The sequence below is a fragment of the Arctopsyche grandis genome, chromosome 10 (genome assembly GCF_051622035.1).
Source record: "Arctopsyche grandis isolate Sample6627 chromosome 10, ASM5162203v2, whole genome shotgun sequence".
In the NCBI taxonomy this organism is placed as follows: Eukaryota; Metazoa; Arthropoda; class Insecta; order Trichoptera; family Hydropsychidae; genus Arctopsyche; species Arctopsyche grandis.
In genome coordinates, this window is record NC_135364.1 from 14805002 (window position 1) to 14823047 (window position 18046).

Genomic DNA, 18046 nt, shown 5'->3' on the forward strand with positions numbered 1-18046 from the left:
ATTTTAATTCATTTTTGAAATGGTTCCTCACCTAATTGGCCACTTACCGCGCCTATTTACCTCCACTATTTGAACATAGTTTCAAATATTTGTGTATAAGTTTATTTATGGGGGCTTTGGGGCACCTGCGATGGCAACATGATGAAATATATAAAATATGTCTTATCATATTATTTAAATGTATGTAATAAACAAAATTTTTGTGAGTTATATTTTTATTCATAAAGCCAATGACTACAAGATGAAAAATATAAATCTTTGTTAAACTTTGTAAGTGCATTCGTATGTACATACATACATACATACATACATACATATATAAAGGTTCAAAATAAAGAATGTCAAAATCTGGAAATCCTATTCGGAACGTGAAATCATGAAGCGTAAATTGACAAGGTCCCAGTACGCCAAACCCCGTTCCTAATAAATACGCCATCATAAAGCGTGTTTTAATCGTGCTTCTAATGGGCTTTTACAGTTTTAATTTTCTTGGTTTTGAACTTTTAGTACAGGAAACGAATTTACTTCGACCCCGTTGATTTTTTTTATTTATTTAAGAAGGCCGTTGGTTATTTTTAGTTTTCACTGTTTGATTTGAATCCCACCGATTGAGAATTTCTGGCCAACATATGTATGTATGTAATAGGCACGAGTACACAAGATCGTCGGATCGGTCGGCAATCCACCCCAGCCGACTAATCTGACGGATACACTGAGCCGGGGATCTCAACGTCCCGCAGTACACATTTATTTAATCGGTTCCTTCGAATCGATAACATACACGCATGTACATGTATATATATACATATTATATGTATGTGTATAATAGTAAGCATCCCGCAAAGTGCCGCTAATCTCATCATCTCTCCGCGAAGCTTTCGACAACATAAGCGCTCGGAAATATTGTGTTGTGTTCTTTCATTTTCGCTACATTATTAATGTTTTCCCCTTCGACTGTTTTCCTCTTTTTTCCCTCTTTATTTTCCCTTTTCTCGTTATCCGTAGCGTACAATCGTCCGCTTCCGGGATCCTTTGTTGCATGTCCGTTCTGTTATCTCATTATTATTATTTACAAATATCGATACGATCTTATTTACAGCATGTCTGTTCGCTGCTAGGGTGTATTTTTGTTAAGTTTCAGCCTGAAAACGGTGTATATTTAATGGCTTACAATAGACTTTAAATAAAAAAATAACTACACTGCTCTCATGTAATTTTATTCCTTTAAATTATTAAAGGATAACTTTTTTATATGCTATTTTTTATATGAGTATTCCTTTATGATTTTTAGATTAGATTTGCAAATACTTAAATCACATTTTCATAGTCATCTATCTACATAATATATCTACATTGTTATTTTTAATAATATTAGAAAAGGTTAATTTGTCTTAACCCAACATGGTTTTTAAAACATATTAATTGCTTTAATCATTTTGAAAATAATAATTATATTATTTTTTATTCCAGACTATATGAATGACAGTTCTATCCTAATCGTTCACATACAAATAAATACATAGATAACACAAAAATTTAATACATAATATAATTATAGTTAGATAAATAATTTTTGGTCATCGGTAAGGCATTTTCATCCATCGTATGTACATAATATATGTACATATTTATGTTACCGTCAAAGTGTATTTCAAGTTTTAATATACATATTTGATCTAGCGTTTTAGATAACTCATATTGCAGTTTCACTGATGCTCGCCAGTAATCATATGTATATTAATTTTGACAGTTCAGATTTTTTTACAAAATGCTTAAAGATTCAACAATTCGTATACACAACTTACTATTACAAACTATGGAAAGACTTTCATTTTACGAAAACAATTTATTCAAAAGAAAAATGTGACTTTCCGACACAAATCACTATTCAAGTGATGTTTTAATGAAAAAAACTTTTAATAAAAATACACCATAATCAGGTTGCATTGATAGCTTAGGTTCTGTGAATCATATTCAAAAAATGGACGAAAAATACGGAATATATATGTATATGGACTGATTTTGACCAGACAGATTGTAAAAATCCAATGTATCATGCGAAATAACTATGTACGTGGGATAGATGAAATAGATAGTGGGGTACGTGGCATAGATAGATGTATTTAAACTAGTCGAAATATATTACAACTGGTAATTCACTTTGACTGTAACATGTACATACACATACATAAATATCAGAATTAAATAATGAGAAATAAACATTTGAAATATATTAAAATTAATCCTCATTTGATATTCGATTGCAAAACCATATTTGTATGTAAAAATACTTCACATGATATCCATAATGTATAATGTAATATAATATATCTACATACATATACATATGTATGTATGTATGTTTATAAAAAACTACTTTATATAATATGTACATACGACCTATATAATTTTTTTTGAAAAATCATAATATTTTATTCAAATGTTATTTTTTATTCAGCGCAATTCATTTTTTTTTCTAGTGTAAATTTTCCGCTTGCGCCATTGTGCGGTGAGTTAGCTTGAACCATTCCGTTTTTCTAGAAAAATTCTATTCAAATCCACCTTTGGTAACCATATTAATTTAACCCACTTTTATTTTAACCCAATAATTGAAATCAGTGTGAAAGAGTACGTAGTGGCGAACGTTACACTGTTCATAACGGCGAAATTGGAAAATTTTCGTTAAATTTGATTAGCGAGCAAAGTCAGTCGTTCGGTCGCAAGTTTTTCGCTCTTTTGTCCTCACTGAATGGAAATCGTCCACAAAAGGATGACACAATGGATGTCCAGATCCAAACGGTAAATATCCCCCGGTTTCGTCTCTACCTTTGCCAATACAGCCTTAGAATACGGAATATATACCAAACTAAAGGAGACTCTCTCTCTCTCCATCTGTTGACTTAACTTTTCTGTTTGTATTGCCAATAAATATATACAACCTTATTCTTTCGCGAGACGATGGAGACGCGACTTTCGCGTTGAAAAACTCGACTTCCGTTCGTCTCTTCAATATATTTGCTCCAGCCGGATGTTTGCGTTTGTCTTCTGCTAACAAACATAATTCGAAGCCTAATACTGGAGAAAAATTAATTAATAAATCTGTCGCAGCACGAACAATATAGATATAGCGCAACGCTTGCCTTTTAAACGCTGAAAGGTCGCAAAATTAATAATGCAAAATCCAATAACGGTACCATTGACGAAACGTAAACGCTACATTTAAAAGATAAACACCAATCTTTAATCGAAATCTCAAAATTGTATTAAACGTGCAATGTGCAAGTTTTCTGAATTCATTAATTCTTAATCGTCAACTTATCTGTGAAAAAGTATATTCCTGCGAAATTGTTTTTATTCAAATTTGATAAACTATAAACTAGAAAGTTTCAAGGAAAATTTTTCATTAATACGACGTCTCAAATTAAATAGAATTTTATTATAAATGAAATTCCGTTGACTTCTTTTCAAATTTTCGTTTTAATTAATTAAGCGCTCGTAGAGTTTAATTTCGCCCCTAATTAAGATTACGTTCATATATTCTTCTATGTATTGTGTAATTTCACAAGTTTTACTTTTGACATGGTAAGCGCTCTCACATATTATAAGCCGCAAGTTTCTCAAATTATTAAACGACATATTTGAGCTATATACATACATACATACGTATGTAAACGTACAAAATCAAACAGTATTATTTTTTTCTTTTGCAAATATCTTCACGATATATATTTTATTTACACGTGTAATCGCCTTATACATGCTAGAAAGCGTCAGTGAACGAACGGGCAACCTTTTCTGAAATTCATTACTGTACTTTCGCTAGATATCTCTCTAAACATGTTTACTCTTTCTAAATTGCGTTCAACCGAATAAATGTACATATATATGTACATACATATACATACATAGTACATCAATCTGACTAATTTAATCACAAATACGTATAACTACTATAGCGAATATGAAATCGGCCCGTCCGACCATATAATAACACGTTGCTAAAGGCGAATAATAAACAACAACCTGAAATTATTTATATTTTAATAATATTATCTATTTTATACCTTTCTGAGATAATAAATAATCCATCGATACACATAAATTTGATAGAGTGATATTAAAATGAAACCTAAAATATTTAATTATAGACTTTTAATTTATCTCTTTTTTTCATGAAACGTGGGCACTAAAAATATTATTGCTCATATATTCTGTAAAATTATAAGTTAATAACTTAAATTACAAATAATTATTTTTTTAATTCCAAAATAAATTTATGATAACTTCATATTAAAACACAAGTAAGTATGTATGTTATAAAAAAATGGTTTATTTTTTTAAATATTTTTCCATTGCGGGTTTTACCCTTAGTGACACCAATTTATTAAACTTGTACATATGTATGTATATACATTTATAGATTTTAAATATTGTGATAAATAGTAGGTAGGATGGTTTAGGCAATTTAATGAGGAATAGTTTCAACAATGAAATCATATGAAATGAAACCACAGCACGGACAAGTGGTTAGCATGTCAGTGTAGTTACTAGTTAGAGTCACACTGGTTGCTGTTGGCCAGACCTTGGTTTGTGTTGGTCGTTTCCTATCAGAGTTTTCCAATTTTTCTGATTTTCATTGAAACGATTCCTGGAAAATTGACTTTCCCTCCCCATTTAACTCGCAAAATCTTGTTATATCTCAAGGTTCCCCGATTTTTTCTCCATAGATGTCTCTGTGGATGATTATTGTATAAAACAATTCGTATTGTTGTATAAATATTTGTTGGTCGTATTGTAAATGATGTTTGCAATGCACTTTGCTATGTTTTACCATAGATGTCATGTATCATTTCGAATTATATAATAATTTGTATTAATATATAATTTGGTGTGTTTCTTGATTTGTATAGTACACTCGTCGCATTGGAGCGATCTGTAATGACGAGTGTACATAGAATAATAAAAATGATTGACTAATAAAAAATAAAAAATATATATGTATATAAATTGGGAAACTCTCATTGAAAACTATCGATTTGGAGTCAGCACTGCACAAATACTCGGAATAAATTCTCTACAATCGAGGTTAGCCCAGGGCTTGCATCCTGGAACCTCTCTGTTGAGTTAACATTAACTCAATTGAGTACTATAAACAGTTCTCGAGAAGAAAGATTTGGAGAGTAAAAACAGTGTTAACTTGAATATAGTGGTAAATTTGAATAGAAAAAAAGTTTCAGAAATAATATTCAGAAGAAATTGACGTTGAATGATAGTATACGAGTATATTTATTTTTTGAATTTAGCTTTCAGAAGCGCAATAATGTTTTTGGTCCTGTGAAGGTATTTTACCTACATTAGAGCAGGTAGGCTTCGAATTAAACGAGCTCGATTCCACTTGGAATTCGCGCGTAAATACCCTGTTTTTTTTCCTTCTTTCAACTCATACCGACGTACTTCTTTTGGACCTTCAACCTTTTAGGAGGATCGTCGTAAAACTGAATGTTTTTTCGCGCCTTTTTTTCCCACTTTTTTTGAAATCTATCTTCAGTTTTCGATTCCGTTTTACGACGTGCGCGCTGATTGCATTTCCATTCCGGCACGTCCGAAGCGCGGCCGTTAGCCAAATTAAGATTGAAAACAGTCCTTCCGAGGTCCACGTGCGAAGCCGACCCTTAGCTCTCGGGGTACATATTTCAGTAATTGAGTCTGGTCGGTAGGTTTCCCCATATTTCACCGGAGTCACGTTTCAAACTAATTGAACGCCGGCTCGCAGAGAACGTATAAAGTTCAGATTGTGATCGTTGACCAGCCCCTTCTCTTGCTCGGATTTCGAACGTCTTCCCTGCTATTTCAATTATTGCCGGTTTATCGGCATTCGCTGTTTGTGCTCGTGTTTGTGTGTACATGTTGTATGTATACATATGAAGGTGTGTGCAAAGATTGGCCATTTTTAGTTGACTTGGTGTGTTTGATGTTTCGACTCAAGTTCACATTGTTTTTGCGAATTGTTGGTTGTGATATTTGCTCTTTTAGTTTTGTACATACATATATGCGTACATACATGTAATAGGTTGAAATCGGTTCGATTGGCTAATTTTTTTTTAAATTACACTTGCAATTTAACATACATACATACATACATACATATTTATATATGTATATAGTGTGTATAATATGTACATTTCAAATATTTTATGATTTTTTTAGTATTTAATTAGCTGTGAGATTAGTCATTGTTTAGTAACGAAATCTGAGTGCTCAAAATTCGAGTACACATTTATAATTAATTACTTTCTTGTTATGCAAATAACCGGATTAATAATTAATAAAATTAACCGGATTAATTCAATTAAAATAAATCTAGTGATTTTGATTTTAGTTTAGTTTTTCACATTAGTGGTTGAACTATCTGTATTATTAATTTAAAATGGTCTTTAAATTTTATGAAGTCTTTAAAATTTAAAGTTTAAAAATTGTGATATCGTTGTATTTTTAGAACCCACACACGTTCCAGGATCTCTGCTTTATGCTTATTTAAATCAATACGAATGTACGAATATTAATTTAAATAAAAATGTGCTTTTTTTAAGGACATCTAAAGAATTCTAGACTGGGTACTTTAAAATTTAAGTGCTATCTTCTTAGAGTCTATGCGCTTTCTTTTCAACGATCATTATTAAACGGTGTCTTTTGTGCTTGTTTTTTTTTTTTGGTTATTATTTTGTATAAGCCTCTTTGGTGATGCTTTCTTTTGTCTGGTCGTATACGTATGTATTTACATAAATATAATAATAACTAATACATCTTGCATGTGGTCCCGTGGGCGTTTCGACGGTAGGACTGGGTCGACAAAAGGCCACAGTTGACGACGACGAAATGCCACCGAAACAACCCCCCATTAAGGGTTCTAAGGGCGTCTGTTGTCTTCGTCGGGGGTAGACTCGGGCTCGTCATTAGTGCCGTGACAGATGCGAGGACCCGAATGTGCGACATTTCGGACCCCGAACGCGTGACGGGAAATTATTCGACGGGAAAATTCGCTTTTCTCCACCGGAAGTCGCTGAGGCTCGTAAAATCCGCGACGTTTTGTCCTCGAGCCATCTGCGGAAACTCGAACCGAACGCACTTTACATAAAAATATTTTACTGTGTGTACCCACCAATTTGCGTGAACGAGATTCGGACGCTTCCAATTCGTGGACTTGACTTTGGAACTGGAGGTGCTATAGTTTAAATTGCACTTTATTTGTACTTTGAAAACTTACATATTATGTTGCAGACTATTTAAATAAGTTCACATTTTATACTATTCAAATGAATGTATGTACATATATGATATTAAATCATTCGAATAATTTGTGCATAACGATATGTATGAATTTTTACCAATTTATTACATTGTTATAATAAATTTTGAAATTATATCCAAATAATGATGAAAAGTGAGGTCGCTAATTTGTTTGTAACCGTTTTAACGATGAAATTAAATAAAGTGACAAATTCTGATATTATACGTTAACAACGAGCTACATACATATGTATGTATGTATGTATGTTTCTGGTTATATAACAAATACATAAATATACCTTGCCCAAAAATATTGTAACATTTTCATTGAATAATTCGCAGTTGGAACATTTTTTATTGTGATATAATTATTTTAAATAATTCAGTTATTGATTTAATATGGATGCAGTGTGTTGAAATGTCTGTAAAGTTAGACTTAATGTTTTGTATAAATTTTTGACATGTAATTGTTAGCACCAATAACTATAAATTATCACTTAATAAAAAATCATTGTAAAATCAAGTGTAAAATTGGTCAAATATTTATAAAGATACTTATGTTGTATATTTTTTATTCTTCCCAATTGAGCCCATTCTATCATAAATACGTCAGTAAATCGCTATAAAAATAAGTAAAGCCCCTTACATATTTTTTTATTCTATTTTTTTCGTTACTAAGATACACATAGACCGACAGTGGGTTAGTGCGAGTTCCCTAGGGTTTTCGGATAAGGAATTTCAAACGAATTCTCCGAGGAGTTGAATGAAAGCCTGCTCTTTTCAATATTGAATTTTTCAAACGTAATACGCTCCATTGTACGACGTCAAATTTAACGTAAGAAAAATGCGATAACATATGAAAAAGAAAGTATACATATGTCAAAATTTCAAAAAGTTGACCTTCGATGAACGATATTTCATTGGGAAAGAATTACTTTTTTTTTTCATTTTACTCTGCGTCGCGACGTCGCGTTGTCTACAACTGAGATTGAAACTCCGATGGAATTTTTGTGCTTAGTCTCTCTGAAGACTTTTCAGTAATGTCGTTACTTTGGATCTCTCGATTCGAACTTAAATGGGGATCCTTTTGAGAGTTTCATAAGAATTTTTCACTATAAAATCGTTCGTACAATCTAAGCCCAATTTTGTTTTCGACTTTCAAACGTAACGCGAATGTCATATTGATGGCTGTAAGTGCAAGTTGAATATCCCCGGAGATAAATACTTCATTTTCCTTTTGTATCCACTGCTCCTTTTAGATATTCAATCTTGAATAAATAAAGACGCTGCTCGTTTATCTCTCTCGTACGCATACATTCAATATTTGTAGGTGGAAAGAATAGTTGAAATAGGGCATCTCGCCAAAATGTCACATTAGGTCGAAATTCGCATACCATCTATCTATAAAAGCTAAGCAATCTAGTCTAGTGGGGTTTGAAATGGAGAGACGGTGTGTGGGGGGGGGGGGACTTTGTCATTTTCCGCAGCATCCGCATCCGCATCGCGGCCGGAAATAGCGAAGCTCGCTCGCGTCGCTGAAAACAAACCGGTAAAGTGGTTCTCGACCAATTTCATAATAACTTTGTTGTATTATCCATTAACGTCACGCGTTCTTATTGTATCATCATCTCCTTTACACTGCTATCCACCTTTGTGGAAACTGCGAAATGGAGAACCACTTTGCAATTTTCCTACATGTATGCAATAAACAAACGAATGAAAACGAACTTACTGTTCAGACACTTGGTTGAACTAACATGTGCTGTGTACATACTTAGATATAAATTATTCCTATATTTTTTAATAATATAATTAAATACCAGGCATACAATGGTTTTACGATTTGCGTGTAATACTAAAATGTTCACAGAAAACATATATTTAGTGTGTGACAAATGATTTTTATCATAGTAAATTTACATACGAGTATATACAACTGGCGAAATTTTCGTAATACTAAATATACATACATACATATAACTAGGGCTGTGGTGTTGGAATCATTAAACATTCGAGCTACCCCTGCGCTGATTTCACGCTTAAATCACATTTATATTTTTATTTAATAGTGTTTACGAATACTGAATTACTTATTATGAATGACTCACCACCACCCAATGTTTGCAAATAAAAAAAACGGATGTATTTTTCTTATATTTAAATAAAAATGAGGAATGTCTTATATTTAACAAATCCGTTCTACCAAATTTGTAGAGTTTATTACTTTCGTGTATTAATTTATTTATTAAAAACGGAAACATACAATATAATAATATTTTTTCAAAAAATTGACAACTAAAAAAATTTCTATATATTTATTTCTTGATTTATTGATCCATTATATATTAGCCCCGACTGTGCCACTACAGGTTATCATACGACACATATAATCAAACTTTTGTACATAAGTACCAAATATTATCATTACACATAATGATTATACCCTAAATATAAGTTGAAAATATTGTGCGACAACCTTTGCCACTCGACTCTTCCACTGCGGAAGCCACTAAAGCAGCTCCGTCATATAGCCAGCCAGCAGTATGGCTTAATGGTAGCGTGTTTGTTTAGCTCCAAGTGATCAGTAGGTTCAATCCGCTATACTGCTGGTTAGATTTGGGGGTATGTGTGACTCCAAATTCGATCGTTTCTTATCAGAGTTCGCCAATTTTATCTGATCATTGAAACGGTTCCTCAAAATTGACAAAAATCATCCTTCCTGTTTTCACAAAGCTTCTGTATTTATTGTATTGTGTACAATTTGTAAAAATTATGTATAAAATCTAAATCCATAGATGTCTCAATGGATTAATTCTTTAAATTAATTAATTAATTGTTATTTCATGTTCTTCATCTTCTGGAAATACAGTGATTTGTGTAATAATAAAATGCTGCATTGTTTGTAATTAATTATCCAGGAAGGCGCATTAGGGTCTTCCTGTCAAGCCTTCCTGGATCTATAAAAATAAAATATGCAGATGTTCTTCTTCCCAATTCATTGAGCAAAACTAAAAAGTTTTTTGCGGTGCCCCTCAATATTGCTACTGTTTCACTCAATTCAACCAGAAAGATCGACTGTCCCGACATTACATCGTCATCATCATGGTCCAGTCTTGCAAATAATTGTTTATTATTCATACATACATAGATACAAATATTTATAGAAAAAAAGTTTTATTAAAATTATTTGCTCACCATTTTATATTAGTGCTCCAGAGTTATTCTTACATGCTATTTCTTACAAAACTTATGATTTTTTTTTAATTGTTGCAGAACCATGCGAGAAAACTTTCTGCAGATGGGGCGCAACCTGCGTGTCCTTGGGCGATGGAAGGACTCATTGCCAGTGTCCAGCCAGGTGTCCTACGACCCAAGATCCAGTCTGCTCCACAGACGGACGCACATACAGCAACCACTGTCTGCTCAGAAAAGAGTCCTGCGAGAAGAGGTTGAACACGCGAGTTCGTCACACCGGAGAGTGCGGTGAGTGGGTTAAAAGTTGGAGATAAACACAAATGGCCAAACCGAGCGATAATTTAAATTTTCAACTGGCACTCGGTTTCGAAGCATGTCGGGGACCTGCGGTCGACGCGCGCTCTAGAACAAAACCGAATTATCATAACAGATTCGGTCTTGGCGGAATGTTTGCTCGGTTCGCCGAGTTAAATTAATTTCCATTATCAAGCACGGTATCCAAATGTTGCCGAGCCCTTCTCTTTCTCTCTCTCTCTCTCTGTCTCTCTCTGTCTCTCTCGTCTAAGCAACTTGCTCAGCCGCCGCCGCAGCTTATTCTCAAACTGACTCAAAGTTAAACCGCACGTGTAAACTAAACAATGCCCAATGCATATTGTAATATGAACTGTTGTAGTATAATGGTAGATCAACTCCAATAACCCGATATCATGCATAGACGTTCAGTATTTTTTTTTTATGCAAAAGTACTAGTAAGTCCAAACAGGCAAACCCCAATGCGCCTTCCTGGTCAATCATAAACATTGATAAACAATTCATATATCAATTTCACAGAGCATCATAAAGAAATCTATGGATAAATATGACAAGCATTTTTGAATTTTTGCAGCATTTTTTAAATCAGTAAATTCTGAATTTTGAATTTTGCGATAAAATAATATAAGGTTGCCAATTTGTTGGAACTGTTTCAATGATATCAGATAAATAGGAAACGATGGACCTGGAGTTAAATATACAAGGTCTGGCCAGCAGTACTAGACCTGAGATTAAACCGGTGACCGCTCAGTTGAAATCATTACATGCTACTCGATCTATGCTGCTGGTTGAGATATGATATGGTATGACGTTATCAAGACGTTTCGGCTACATATGATGTATATATGTTTATATTCCAATCTGAACGAGTGAATGTATATGTATGTTACAGTCTAAGTGTTCAATCCGGTTCATTCATGAACATGCTAGTTTGTTCATACTCGTTTTCATACACAGTCAAAAGCTAACTTCAAATAACTTTTGAACTGTTAAAATCTTTGAAATTATAAAGCGCTAAGTACTTGACATAATGGGAAATCTTATGGAAGCAGCATTTCAACGTTGTTATAATTCCCATTTCAATAAATATTACAATACATAAGAAACGCATATAAATATTACAACACATAAGATACGCATATAAATATTACAACACATAAGAAACGCATATAAATATTACAACACATAAGAAACGCTGAAAATATCAACATTAATCGCAAGAATTTTGTAAAACTCAACTGCCTTAGATAGAGGCGAGTTCATGAAGATGTTGCATGGCTCTTCCAGGTAGAAACAGAGTACCGGAGCGAAAATCTCTAGTGTACACGAACTCAAGTGCCTGTCAAGGTCCACGCATCTTCTACAGGCCAAAGAATCAAAACCCAATAATCCCAACAAAAAATATAAAAGAAACATATAGAAGAAATAAAGAGACGTTTGAAATTAGGATGGAATGCATTTTAACGAATGAATGCGGTTTTAAAATCAAAAATGCCACTTTGCCTATGCAAAACACATATATATTCGATATGTGTGTTTTGCCAGTGATGACGTATGGATGTGAAACTTGGACATTAAACTCCAAGTTGCTACACAAAGTCCAATGCACTCAAAGAAGTATGGAACGTTGCATGCTTGGCATAACGAGGAAATACAGGAAACGGAATATGGGGGTAAGAAGTTTGACTAGGGAAGTGGATAAAGTGGATAGAGTGAAGAGATTGGCAATGGGTGGGTCACGTGGCTAGAAGAATGGACGTAAGGTAGACAAAAGAAGTGCTAGAATAGTACCTAAGAGAATGCAAAAGGTTAAAAGGAAAACCGCAAATAAGATGGGTAGACGAAATTAGAAAAATGTGTGGGGTGAGATGAATGATAGTTGCGCAAAACAGAGATGACTGGAAGCATGTTGGAGAGGCTTTCATCCAGCAGTGGACGGCGAGTGTCTGTGAATAATGATGATATATAAATTATGTAAATAAAACCGATATTTATTTTATGTAATACTACTTCAATACCCGAGATATTCGAAAATCGTACAGGAATAAAATTTACTATTCGAATTTATTGAAATTTTAATAATTCTTTCAGTTTGTAACAAAATTATCTACGAATTTTCCACACCAATAAAATGACAACTGTGTTCATTTTGGTTTAATTTAATTGATTTATATTTGACAGCACAGTTATTATTTAATCGCTAGTAGGGAATTAATTAATGTAAGCGGTATTGTTATTATTATTTATCACGAAATATTGAAATTTTGCAATTAAATTATTTATAACTTCGTCCAAATGTTTATGTACATAAATCTTGTGTATTGTATTAAAATTAATATGCATTGTTTTCATTAGGTACGCTAAATTCAGCATTTTACGAGAATATATGTATATATGTATATATGTACATACATATATATCTATGTACATATACAATTTTTTCAATCAAAATAAATTAAAACATCGTTTCCCATTAATACAACAATGAACCGTTAACGTACGGCATAAACACAAACAATACGAAATTAATTTCACGCAAATTTTAATACATATTAATTATATTATTAATAATAGATATCCGGAATTCGTTCAATTTTCAAAATTTATTAATTAAACGTTATCGTATACAATTAGGTGGATATAAAAATAACACCATGCTTTTTTAACATAAAAATAATGATTTTTTTCTTATTTCTCTTAAAAACATTGCCAAATTTTAAATAAATGTATACATATAGTATAGAAATGCCGAAGTTGCCAATATGACAGAAATAAAGATATTCGAATGAAAAAAAAATCGCCGAGGGAATTTCCACGATTTTCATACGTCAAGTCAAGAGTGTCGACTAAATCGAACACGAGTAGGTAGGTACATAGGTGGGTGAAAGGAAAAATTCTAAATTTATCGATCGGAGTCATCTACGTTTGAACGTAGCCGATTTAGTAGACCGGAGAGGGTTCTGGAAAAGAGGTGTAGGGAGCGAGTAAAAGTCATTGTGTAAGACACGGTGCAAAATCGGCTCAAACATAATTCAGATCAGAGATACTTGATATCCTCTCTAGGTGGAATAGATACAACGTACTCGAACGCCCGGTACCGGGTACCGTAGAAAACTAGGTGGGCGGGGTAGGGGGTGTACATATTCGAGGGGGTTTTTGGGTGGTTGGGTCGTGTCTCGTTCAGAGTTAACCCTACGGCGAGTCTAGGAGACCCGTCGAGAGCACTTGCAACCCCTTTTTGATGGGACAGTGGCCCTCTCGGGCACATTCGAGCATCCTGCTCGCTGTGACCCCGACGACGAAGGCTTAACAGCATCCCGCTTCAGAGCAATTAATGCAGTTTCGTATTTCGAAAGATGCTTGTTGCTAGTTATAGGTGAACGCTGTCTAAAGAGGGACTTCTTATATGTATGTACATATGTATATGTACATAGTTTGAATGGGCTGGAATTCTTTTTAACCATCGATAATTATGAAACATGTGTAATATACATATGCATACATATATCTGTATATAAATTTGTATATTAGTATTATCTACTAATTGAAAATACACTGTCACTAAATTTGGATATAATTATTTGTTAACTTGATATCAGTCCGGTGTATTGCGTCAAAGCACTTAGATTATTTGGCAATGTATGTACATACATATGTAGAAATTTGACTCACAGCCTCTTCAATCCACCGATCGTCTTTTGTATATTTTGCTTTTTATTTTTGCCTATCGTTTATTTGATGTTTCATGCTCTCTTTTACAAGGGTGCTATTTTCTATATCCATCTCTTTTAAATAGAGTGACAATACATTCCGTTTTGGCCGAGACAGTTCCGTTTTTAACGAGCTTTGCGTTCATCCCGTCGTTTTCATAAAATTGTTTGATTTTTCCCGTTTTGTCGGTCCACAAAACGCACACAAGATTTTTTTTTAATTTTAATGCACTCAAGATTTTTTCTAATTTTTTGATATTGTTTTTATTTTCATCATCCTCCCTTATTTTTCCAAATCAATTTGTTTCAATATAATCATCATAATTATTTTTAAATTACTGTAAAATACAATATATTACATATATTATTTTTATTTTATCTTATTTAATTTTCTTCTTTTAAAGAATTGTATGATTTGGAAAAAAATATATTACTTAACAAAAGAAGAAATGAAAATGAAAGAAATAAAAATTCCGAATTGCACTTAATTTTTGATATTAAAAGAAACCTTTTAGAAAGAGTATCTTTTTGCCAAAATTTTAGTTATTTTACTTGATAATCTTACACGTTTCACAAAAAATCAGCCAGCCAGCAAAAACAAAAAATTACATAATCGAATGTTATGTTATTTTTTTTTTATCTTGTTTCTATTTTCCCTGTACACAAGAATTGTACATTCTGAAAAAATAGACATAATTCCCATACTTAATATAAGATTATTTGAGGGAAAGGTACAAAATTTTTGGACACATTATTTACGGATTGTCCCATTTTAGCCAGCAGCATAGCTCGGACGTTAAGCTTCTGCTTACCGTCAAGAAGGTGCCGGGTTCTATCCCTGAATGAAAATGAAGTTTTCAGAGTATGCTGTTGGTCAGACCTGGATTTGTGACTCCAGGTTGATCGTTTCCTATCAGAGTTTGCCAATTTTCTCTGATTTCATTGTTGAAACGGTTCCCGGAAAAAAAAATTGGCTAAAAATCCTTCCTACCTACTATGTCACCACTATTTGAAATTTGATGGATGTACAATAAAAATTTATGTACAATTCATAGATGTCTCGTTAATTTGCGAGTTTTTTCAGTGTCTCGCAATTCAACGACTTATAATAAAAAAATGCTGCATTTGTATTTGTAATTGGCCAGGAAGGCGCATTGGGATTTACCTGTAAGGCCTTCCTGGTATATATGTAAAATAAAAAAAAACAAAAAAATTTTGTGTCCTGGTAAATATGTTAACCCCACTTTTAGCTGTATGTATGTACATATAAGTATGTATCTGTCACGTCTGCTGCTACTTTAGATTGCTTTTTCTACAACATTGGCCGTTTTTCTCAGTCAAGTCTTTATATTTCAATCCGTTTTCGCTGTTCGAAACATGCTTCGTTCCAAAGTTATTGGCACTCTCCATCTTTATCCATTTACATTGTATAAAACTAAAACAGTTAGCCCGACATTTAACAGCTGTTGCTCATATGTATAACTTATTACAGAGATTTCTGTTGTATTCATCAATATATAATTGTGTATATGTATGTATTTATTGAAATTTACATAAAATATGACGGAGCATGATTTATATATCAATTTTATACCAACTTCTAAAATATTCATGATTCTCCCAATTGCTTGCACTTATATCAATGTAATTAATGAATAAATTCAGTTTCACTCGAGACTCAAAGGCTTTCCACTTGGACGATGCATTACCTGTGTGCAGACAAAATCACACGAGCCTCTTCAAAATAATTACTTTGGCACACTCGTAGAGAAGAGAAGAGCCCAGCAGCCCTCGAGGAGGATTTTGAGCTTTAAAAGCTTTCGCAAAGTCGTGGGCTCAACCCGGAGCAGAACAAAGAACGTACTACATATAGCCATCATCCCAGTTCCCTTCTTCCGGACGCGATAAAGGTATAATTATAGACCGAGAGAGGATGAGGCCGGGTGATATTTCAATGCGAATAATCACCGGAGTCTCGTCTCGTACGAAGGATTTAATTTTCTTTCGGACACTATTTTAATATCCAATTAAGTGGGGCTCTCGAAAGGACTCCGGTATAATTTAAGACGATCGATTATCTTTGTCTCTTTTTTATGCGCGTCTGTGTGTTTCACGTCCAACTTCCAAATTGGACGTTTTTAATTGTCGTTCATATATTATTTTTATTGTTTCGAAACACCCACAGTTCGAGTGCGCCACAATGAGACGAAAGACCGCCGAATAAATTTCATCTGTCCCATTGTGTTGTTTCGGAAATATAAAACTTGTACCTGAGTCGCAATTTATGCGTAGAAGTCCCACGCAATTTTTTGAAAGATGTCGTATGATAAGTCGGGAGAAATATTTGTTTTTGATGTACCTTCAAATACATACACATGTAGAAGTATGGGAGGCCGATATAAACGAAACGCCCCAACACACATATAAAAAAAAGGTCATTTCGTAAACACGGAGAGGCAATTTTGATTAGAAATATTTAAAGTATACACACATACATATGTATGTACATATATTCTTATAAAGTTAAATATTAATAAAAACATATACATATGTATGTACGATTCGGCTGGTCTGTATCAAATATTATCGAATATGTGTTTCATGTGTACTATACATAATGTTTATCTCGACTTTTTGAGACAACTTCAAGGCAGACATTTTATCGGTTTACATTTTTTTCAACATGTTAGGTTTACTTTTATTAAACAGGACAAATCTATTTTCGTACAGAGCTCTAAAGCTGTTTCCATATTTATGAATAGCCCCTGTATAATATGCGAACATTATGCGACCTTTTTCGTAGACGTACCTGCTCTTGTAAGCGCACATGTAGTTTGAAAAATGTCGATTTAATCATAACAGTACCCGTAAAATATTATATTATTATGTATTATTTAAGAATTAATGTAAAATTTTATAATATAACACTTAGAAAACCTTTGGGTTGATCTATGAGACGGATACTTAAAATCCCCTGGTTAGCGAGATGAAGCAATGCCATCATCTGGCAAGAGCTGAAGGTTGGCGATAGGCTAACGTCCATTTGTCTTAGGCGTATCATTCAGTTATTTAGAAGCTTCGCGAGGCGAGACCAAGACAGTCTGGAAAAAATGGTAATTGTGGGAAGAATTGAAGGATGCAGATCAAGGGGACGATTCCTGACAAGATGAAGTGACCAGATCAAGGCTGCCACTGGGAAAACTGTAGTCGAGCCACTACGAGATATGGGGTATCTATGTAGAGGGATGGAGAGCCATGATGAGGCTGTATTATGGTAGTCAAAAATAGGAAAGTCACATGTGTATTTTTCTTGTGTTACAAAATATATCGTGTGGTGAAATTTATTACATTATATCATATGTATTCTAAGTCAAAGCCGGCTCAAAGATGGATCAGACTAGGCACGTGCCTAGGGGCGCCCTCAGTTTTTCTTTTTTTTGTGATTTAAAAAATATATAAAACTCCTTCTTCTTTGAACTAATAAAATATTTTATATTCAACTTATTTTTCTACTCGAAGTACAGATCTTTTAGTTTACGAAG

At 33.3% G+C, this 18046-nt stretch overlaps 1 protein-coding gene across 1 annotated transcript in view; it reads left to right on the top strand.

Annotated features, from left to right (window-relative positions):
- LOC143917624 (agrin-like) overlaps window positions 1-18046 on the top strand; it is a 427846-nt gene that overhangs the window by 288727 nt on the left and 121073 nt on the right. Inside the window, exon 3 of the mRNA XM_077439203.1 lies at window positions 10561-10770. Within this exon, the coding sequence (XP_077295329.1) occupies window positions 10561-10770 (210 nt within the window). The remainder of the gene's footprint in view (window positions 1-10560; window positions 10771-18046) is intronic.